The sequence below is a fragment of the Tupaia chinensis genome, unplaced genomic scaffold, assembly GCF_000334495.1.
Source record: "Tupaia chinensis unplaced genomic scaffold, TupChi_1.0 Scaffold144336_1, whole genome shotgun sequence".
In the NCBI taxonomy this organism is placed as follows: Eukaryota; Metazoa; Chordata; class Mammalia; order Scandentia; family Tupaiidae; genus Tupaia; species Tupaia belangeri.
This window is the reverse complement of record NW_006204194.1, coordinates 171,743-180,673: the sequence shown is the minus strand read 5'-3', so window position 1 is coordinate 180,673 and position 8,931 is coordinate 171,743. Positions and strand designations below refer to the sequence as shown.

At 55.4% G+C, this 8,931-nt stretch overlaps 2 protein-coding genes across 2 annotated transcripts in view; both read left to right on the top strand.

Annotated features, from left to right (window-relative positions):
• Positions 1-3,447, top strand: part of ZNF324 (zinc finger protein 324) — a 7,557-nt gene extending 4,110 nt beyond the window's left edge. Inside the window, 1 exon segment of the mRNA XM_006166722.3 lies at positions 1-3,447. This exon segment is cut by the window's left edge and continues 7 nt beyond it. Within this exon segment, the coding sequence (XP_006166784.1) occupies positions 1-554 (554 nt within the window). The 3' untranslated portion in view covers positions 555-3,447.
• A 2,740-nt stretch (positions 3,448-6,187) lies between these two features.
• ZNF446 (zinc finger protein 446) overlaps positions 6,188-8,931 on the top strand; it is a 4,541-nt gene continuing 1,797 nt past the window's right edge. Inside the window, exons 1-3 of the mRNA XM_027767630.1 lie at positions 6,188-7,390; positions 7,462-7,660; positions 7,930-8,024. Coding sequence (XP_027623431.1) covers positions 7,046-7,390; positions 7,462-7,660; positions 7,930-8,024 — 639 coding nt within the window. The 5' untranslated portion in view covers positions 6,188-7,045. The remainder of the gene's footprint in view (positions 7,391-7,461; positions 7,661-7,929; positions 8,025-8,931) is intronic.

Genomic DNA, 8,931 nt, shown 5'->3' with positions numbered 1-8,931 from the left:
CCTGTGAGCAATGTGGCCGCCGCTTCTGCCGCAACTCGCACCTCATCCAGCACGAGCGCACGCACACAGGCGAGAAGCCATATGCCTGCGCGCTCTGTGGCGCCGCCTTCAGCCAGGGTTCCTCACTCTTCAAGCACCAGCGCGTGCACACGGGCGAGAAGCCCTTCGCCTGCGCCCAGTGCGGCCGCGCCTTCAGCCACAGCTCCAACCTCACGCAGCACCAGCTGCTGCACACAGGCGAGCGGCCCTTCCGCTGTGGTGACTGCGGCAAGGCCTTCGCCAAGGGCGCTGTGCTACTCAGCCACCGGCGCATCCACACGGGGGAGAAGCCCTTTGTGTGCGCGCAGTGCGGCCGTGCCTTCCGCGAGCGGCCCGCCCTCTTCCACCACCAAAGGATCCACACTGGCGAGAAGGCTGTGCGGCGGTCCAGGGCTAGCCAGCGCCCCCAGCCCAGGCCCCTTTCAGGGCCATCTCCCGGAGGTGTATCCAGCAGGGAAGCCGAGCCCACGCCTGCCTCGGGCCCGGCCGCAGTCACGAAGCCAGCCCAGGCCTGAGGTGGCGCCGCTCCTTCCCGGCCTTCTGAGAATCCCGCTGCCAAAACGCCGTGTCCTCTGTTCTCCCTCAAAGGGAAGAACCTCTGCACGTGAGCCAGGGACCAGAGAGCCGCTGGCTGCTGTTCACTTGCACATGGTGACAGGGTTTGCCATTTCACCTATCACCTCCATCCCCCAAGTGGGCATGCTGCAGACATCAAGGATATGGACATAGTGGCTGGGGCTCTGGTGGTGACAATGCAGTCAGTCTGGCTCTGCATCCTTGCCCTGGGGCCACTGCAGGTTCCGTGCTCTGTAGGTGAGGAGGGGAGTGTGGGCTGGGGTTGGGGTGTCCAGAGAGCTTTCAGATAGCTGCCCACAGTGGGGTGCTAATCGACCTGGGGATGCTTACCCTGGCCTCTGCTCACTGGAGGCTTCTTGGGGCTAGCCCAGCAGACTGGAAGCCACAGGGGAATGGGCCAGGTGTGGGCCTTGGGCAAGTGGCTGAGCTCTGAGCCTCAGCTTCCTCCTCTGGCAGAGTTTGGGGAAAAAAAAAAAAAAGGATTCGGGCCCACCAAATATTTTTGCAGACACCCTAATAAGGGCGGAAACCGTTCACTGTCATCTCCATTCTAACTGATGGGAAATTCTTAACAGCCTTTTAGGGCTGTGTCTGATCTTGCCACTGTGAAGATGGGGAAACTTGAGGCCCAGAGAGAGAAAGAGAGTTGCCTGCAGCATACAGAGTCAGGACTCAAGGCCAGGTGGCCTGGCCCATCCCCCAGATGCCTCACCCTGTGCTGGACTGGCTCCCCATACATGGCACTCACAGGATCCTGGAGGAAAATGTGACTCTCCATGTTGGCAAGATGGATAGAGAATGATGAGGCCCAGCTGCACCTGTTCCCATTTTCCTGCAAGCCTCAGCGCTGGCCAAGTCCTGAGGCTGACTCTTGTGACCAAGATGTAACAAGTAGCCTTTCCATCCCAGCTGATGGTGACAGCTGCAGAGGAGACAAGCTGGGTGACTTGTTGTTGAGTTTGTAGCCACAGCCTACTTGTTTTCCTGCCTTAAATGGAGGTGGACAGATTGCTGAACAGGAAGGACTTCTGCATCGAAGGCTGAGCGTGGTACACTCCTGAACTCCCAGTAAAATGCCCTAGCACAATGAGAGGCCAGAGTGGGAATCCGGTTTGCTTCCTGTGGCCTTCAGCAGACCAGGTCCCATCCCAGCCTGGGACCTCACCTCCAGAAAAATTGATGGTCTTTTTACTGGGAAAAGGAAAAAAAGACTAATGTCCCCAACTTGGAATGGATGCAGGTTTTACTTCTTGCACAGCACCATGGAAGTCCACAGTTGCCAATCCCAGTTCCAGGGCGTGGTTCAGGCCTTAACAAGAGTGTAGTTCTTCATCAACACTTGTGTGAACAGCAACAGTCCAGTGCCCGCAGACAACATGGAATGGACATCAGCAGATGTGCCATCAGGCTGTGTCCCTGCCAGAGGCTTGACGCCCACAAGGGAGAGAGGCAGCCTATGTGCAGCCCCGTAGGGACTGGGACACCTGCATCCACCCGTGGGCAGAGGTGCGGGGGTGGCCAGGAGACCTGAGTGAGGCAATCAGGGAGAGGCTGCCCCTGAGCAGCAGCTGTGCTGAGAGACAGCCCTTCAGACCCAGGCTGTGGGAGGGGAGACTGGCAGGTGTGCACACCTGCTGTGTCATTGTGGCCATGTGGTGACCTGGAAAGTTTGCTCCAGTGGGTGCCCCCATCCAGTCACCTCCTGGGCCTTGGAGCCATCCCTATACACAAGGACTTGAGATAGTGCCCCTCCTGCCATCAGAGTCAGACCATCTTTTGCCCCCTTGGTCCTTTCAAGTCCTACAATGAGGAGATAAAACCCAGCTTCCCAGACCCTGGAAGGCAGGTCCTCTGAGCTGAGTCTTCAGGAAAAGGTCCTTTGGGTCCTGATCCACTGTCCATCCTTCCTGGATAGACCCACTCTATGGAGCTGTGAAATATGGATGAGCCCTATCCTGCCCACGCAGTACCCTTCTGGGTACGCATTGCATTCAGGTGAACAAGTTGGTGCCCAGAGAGTCAATCGCATGAAATCTTCTCTGGACCTTGGGTGAAAGCTCTTGGAACTGAGTTCTGCCTGGACCCATCTGATCCCTCCACTGGACTCAGTACTCTGTCGTTTCTCCCCACAGCCTCCCTCCCTCAGGCTCCGTCCTGCCTCAGTACTTGTGCCCATTGTCTCAGCTCTTCTACCCTCCTCAAATCTGCCCCTCCCAATGCTCAGGTGGGTGGCCCCTATCTTGGACTTCTGCATCTGCATACCTAGCCCCTCTCCCTCATTTGCTCCTCCCCTTCCCTGCCCCCCACCATGTTGGGCTGGCCTTAAATCTAAATAGGTGGGGGGTTTTAGAAGAGATTTTTGCTGTAGAGCACATGCACTCACTGGAGAGACAGGGATAAGTGAGAATCACCTCCCCGGAGGATGGACACATCACAATCCCTTCATTCACCTCTCGGGATTTTGGGCATGCACATACACACATCTGGAGTAAGTTTTAAGCCATTGGGTCCAGGACTTGAACCACAGTCAACTACATGGGGGTCCAGTGATGTAACCAATACACCATCTGCTGGTCCCAAGTAGGTTTTGATTATAAAACTGTCCCTGGGCACTCTGGGTCAAAATGTTGGGCCAAACATAGGCATTTCACTTGGCTCAGAAATCTGCTCAAACTACAGAGGGGTGTTTACAGCATATAGACCCACAAGGATGAGGCTTGTGTGTGTGGTTTTTTTGTTTTCTGTTTTTTGATTTTTTTGGAGAGATTTTCACTATAGGGCGTGTGCGCTTGCCAGACAGACAGAGACATTAGAGACAGAAAGTGAGAAATCACCCCCCAGGGAGGATGGGCACACACGCACACGCTCCCAGCCTGAGTTCTAAGCCACCAGGTCCGGGACACAAACTGCGGTCAACTTACGTGGGAGTCCAGCGACATAGCCATTATGCTAACTGCTGGTTCCCAAGGATGAGGATGGTGAAAGAGAGCAATGGCATTCTAAACCTACAAGGGGGTGTGGAAGCTAACTTAAGGAGAGACAGACACTGAGCTGGCACTGGGAAGTGAAGAGGTCCAACCAAGTTTGGGGCTGCAGAATGCCAGAAGGCTGGGGCATCGGTAGACCAGGGAGGAGAAACCTATAGTGAAGCTGCCTGGGCAGGAGCTACTGCAAAAACCTTCAAAGTCCCCTCACTCTCCACAGCCAGTAGATGGTGAAAGGGTTGTTTCTAGAAAACCTACACAGTAACAAAAGATCTAAGCCCCCTAACACTCAAATAGCCCAATCTGATGGAACCACTAGGAAGCTCAGAGTTGGCAAGTCCCACCCTCTAACATGCTCAGAACTAATCAGTGTTTAAGGTCTTCGAAAGCAGAGAGCCAGGGATTTCCCAGGCTTCATAAGAAACCAAAATAAGTAGATGCAATTTGGGATTAAGTAAATCACGGTTCAGCCTCTTGATATCTGGAAACAAAACTGATCCCATCCCACAGTCATATTTAGAACATGTTAGTATACCCTACTGGAAGAAACTAAAGATTACTCTAGTTCTACAGTAAATAAAAGTTCAGCATGTTCCATAAACCTGTACAGAAACCTCCATCATTCACTTTGCAGAAAAGGTTGAGGTGCCCTAATGCAAAAATACAAAATGTTCCAGAAATCCAAACTTGTTGAGTGCTGACATAATGCCACAAGTGGAAACTCCAAACCTGACCATATGTGCCAGGCTGCAATACAAAAAATATATATATAATCAGGCTATGAGCCAGGCAGGTTGGGTGCTGGTTAAGGCTGCTGGATCCCACATGACTGACTGCAGTTCATACACCAGACCTAGTGGCTTCAAAAAAACATGCCAGGTGTTTGTGCATGCATGCCAAAAATTCTTAGATGAGCATAGAGAAGGGATTGTAATATGGTCATCTCCCCCTAGGGGGGGGTGCTCTCGCTCACTCTCTCCCTGGTGAGCACACATGTCCTATAGTGAATTAAATTATATAATCAGACTAGTGTATAAGATGTACATGAAACATAAATGTCCATGCTTAGATTGGATCCTATCCCTTGGGGCTGGCAGATGACATGGTGGTTAAGGGTACTGAACTCTCACATGGCTGATCAAGGTTCAAGTCCTGGACCTGGTGTCTTGCTTTCTCACCAGGTTCTCCTCCCCATGCCTCCGTCCCTCTCTGGTCAAATTAAAATAAATAAATAAAATAATTATTTTAAAAATAGACTGGGTCACATCCCAAAGATAACTCATATACATTAAATATTCTGAAATTGAAAATTTCTATTTTTAAACTTTTTTCTAGAATTATTTTATTTAATTTTATTCATCTTTTTTTTTTTTTCAATGTAACCCAGAGACAGAAAAAGTGAGAAAGCAACCCCGACAGGTCTGAGACTCAAATCGTAGTCAGCCATATGGGAATCTGGCACTTAAACCACCATGCCACCTGCCAGTTCCTGACAAAAATATCTTTTTTATCTTTTGGAGAGGTTTTTGCTATAGAGAGTGTGCACTCACCAGAAAGACAGGGACAGACAGAAAGCGAGAAATCACCCTCTGGGGGAATGGCCACAATCCCTTTTCCTCCATTCTCTTGAGATCTTGGGCACGCACACACATGCGCCCATGAATTTAAGCCACCGGGTCCGAGCCTCGAACTGCGGGCGACTACATGGGAGTCCAGTGCCGTAGCCATTACACCATCTGCTGGTCCCTTCCTTTAAAAAAAAAAAAAAGAATAATTTGATTCATTGTAATTATTTATTCAATTTTATTGACGTTGACCGGAATGAGACAGGCAGAGAAGAGCAAGCTGCCTGGTCTGGGACCCAAACCACCGTTAAGCATGTGGGAGCCCAGCCACCTTAACCACCAAGCCACCTGCCAGTCCCGAAACGGAACATTTCTAATCCCAAGTATTTCGGATATTCAATCTGTATTGATAGCTGAAGATATGTCAGCGATGTCTCTGACATATGGCATGTCAAGGTCAGTCTCATCAGTAAGACCCACTGGGTCGCCGCTGCCCCCAGATGCTTACAGAGCAGTTAAAGGGGATGGCACGGAGAAGGGCGAGGGCGATAGCCCAGAAATCAGGCTGGCCTTCCCAGCCGGGAGACGAGTCTCGGTGAACCACAGGATCCTGACCAATTTTGGCCTCCCGGGACTGCCTGCGACGCTTGGCAGTTGCCATAGAAGCGGCTGGAGGCGGGAATGCAGCGGCGACAGAGGCGGCGCAGCGGTCCCCGGGGTCTCTGGGGCGGATCTGGGCACCACCGGACTCTGATTGGCCGGGTGGCCGCACCCCGCCTCCCAAGGGTGGCCGGCTCTTGCTCTCGGTGCGCATGCGCAGGACCGAGGTGCTGGCGCGCTCGGCAATCGGTGAGTCCGGGCACGCGGCGGGAAGCTACTGCGGCCGCCGGGCGGAGGGAAGCCCCCAGGCTGAGACCCCGCGGGTTCCTCTAGCAGGAACCGAGTGCCTCTCAACCGCGGCCCGGGGTCGCGCCCTCCTCTCTTGCTGAGGCTCTTGGGAAACGTAGTCCAAGAGAAGGACCGTCTCCCGGGCAACGCGTGGGTGGGGCGGGTGCGGCGCCACTTCCCGGAAGTCTGCTCGGGCTCCGCGAGGCGCCTGACCTGAGCGCCGGCCGGGCGGTGGGGGCGCTGCTCCCCGCGTCCCGGCCTCCCGCGCGCAGCCCTGCCCTCGCTAAAATGGACCTACGCTCCCGCTTTGGCCAGACCTTGAGTCCGGGAGCCCCTCTGCGGGCCGGGCTAACGGCCCCTCGGGCCCGCACGCCCCACCTGGGCCTGCGAGGGCGGGCTACGACCCCTAACCCGACGCCACGTGCACCGGCCCGGCGGCGCGACGCCCGCTGACCTCCGCGGGTGTCGGGAGCCCCAGCAGTGCTTGTTCGCCCGGTCCGCAGAGCCAGGCTGCCGCTCCCAGTGTATACCGGCTCTCGCTACAGACCGCCCGGACTCAGCCTGCTCTGCCCACCCCTGGGCTGCGCTTCCAGACGGGGCACTCCTGCCCACCCGCCACGCCCTGCCTGCCGCTGCTGGGCGCGTTCTCGTCCCTCAGCTTGACCCTGCAAGCCTGTGATGAACCCCCTTGCCCACCTCTCCGCCATCATCTCATGAGCTCCTATGGCACCATGTTTGCAATTTCCTGGAAGCTCCCTGATAACTTTGCTTCCTCTTGCTCTCAGTTCCTATCAGCAGTCTGCCCTTGTGACCCCTCCCAACGATGTTTGGCCTGGCCCACCCTCTCTCAGGGTCCTGTCTGTCCTGGCCTCTGCCCCCAGGGCTCGACTTGATGTCTGCCTTTCCCTGGCCAGCAACCATTTCCTGACATTTGACCTCTCCTCTTCTCTAGGTCCCTCTTGGTAGGTCCAAGAAGGCATCCGGCCCACAAGAATGTCATCCCCTTTGGATACCCCCCCACACCTGTCCCCCAGGGACCCCGGAACCACTCGTGAGGAGCCAGAGTCTGCCCGTCTGCGCTTCCGGGGATTCTGCTACCAGGAGGCAGCTGGGCCCAGAGAGGCCTTGGCCCAGCTCCGAGAACTGTGTCGCCAGTGGCTGCGGCCAGAGGCACACTCCAAGGAGCAGATGCTGGAGCTGCTGGTGCTGGAGCAGTTCCTGGTCACTCTGCCTCCAGAGATCCAGGCCTGGGTTCGAGGTCAGCAGCCTAGCAGCCCAGAAGAGGCCGCAGCCCTGGTTGAGGGGCTACAGCATGACCCTGGGCAGCTGCTGGACTGGGTGAGTGTGATGTATGTTGGCCTCTTGGAAGGACAGACAGGCTAGTACCCTTATGACTTCTCTTTTCTTAGATCACAGCCCACATCTTGAAGCAGAAGGAGCTCCCTGCAGCCCAGAAGGAAGAGTCCTTGGGGAACCCTCATTCCTCAGGGATAATGGAGCCACCTGGGTCAGCCCTTGGAGAGGGTCCTCAGGACTCTGGGATGGAGGAACCTGGCCAGCTCAGTTGCAGTGTGAAGGAGGAGCCCGATGCTGATGTGCAGGAGATGGGTAAAGGGGGCGGGGGCTGTGCTAGTGCTGGGGGCTTCTGGAGAGACTAGTAAGGTGGGAGGAGTCCCGCGAGAGGTTGTCTCAGGCATCCTGGATAGAATGGGGTCCCTGGGGGGGCTGCATCCTAGGAGGCAGGACCAAGGGCTGGGTACCCACCAAGTCATGGCAGAGGAACACATCGCAGGGCCACAGCACAAACACCAGTTCCTCACCTGCCCTGGCCCTCTGGGAAGCCCCTGACACCTCCTCCCATCTGCCCCACTTCCCAGCACCCCCCAGCTCCATGTCGCTAGCCCAGTCTCCTGAGGAGCACCTTAGACACCAAGAACCGGCCTCCATACCCTCCAACCCACCCAGCATTCAGGTGAGCAGCCCCAGATCAGAACTGGAGCCCCACATGTGAGGGACACATTCCTGGTGGCTGGTTTCTGTCCTTCCATTTTCTAGACTCCTTGGCAAGGGCTGCTGTGCTCTTTGCTGACCAGAAGCAGAACAGTCTGTTGTAGTAGTGCCCCTCAGGTCCTAGGGGGACAAACTGGTGGGCTCTCTATCCTTGGAAAGGGTTCTGGCCTCAACCCAGTTTAGAGTGACTTAAACTGGCCAGCATGGCTGTCTGACCTGCAGAGAAGTCATGGGGAAGCGTGTGGTGGGGAGGAGGGGACAAGATGACCACCTGTGGCAGGGCTGTTCCTACACCTGAGGTCAGAACAGATGTTGTTCCTAGGAAATATCAGTCACTTTTCCCTTGAGCTGTCCTCAAAGGGCAGCCAGTGGCCCTCAAAGCTCTGCCTGAGGCCCCTGTGGAAGCAGGTTTCTGCCCCTCCCAGCTTCTCTGCTTCTGAGCCATTCCATTTGAGATCTTCTGAAACAGGCTGCAGGTCCTGGGGCTCCTTCCCTGCCCTGTGGCACAGCAGACATGAGGTGGGGCACAAAGGAGCCCCAGCCGCCTCACCAGCACTGTCTGTAGCTGTGGCTGCCGACCGCTTACCCCACATCCCTGGACTTGGCTATCCTTCAGGAATAATTTTTCCAACACAGCAAAGCCCTAGATGGGCTCTGTGCCAAAAAGCACAGACCCCCTGGGGCAAGGAATCCCTTGTTGCTGCCTAGCCCACCTTTTTTTTGAGAGGTTTTTGCTATAGGGCGCATGCGCTCACCAGACAAACAAACAGAAAGCGAGAGATCACCCCCAGGGGGGATGGCCACGCCGCAATCCCTTCTTCTCCATTCTCCTCTTGGGATCTTGGACACACACACACACACACACACAC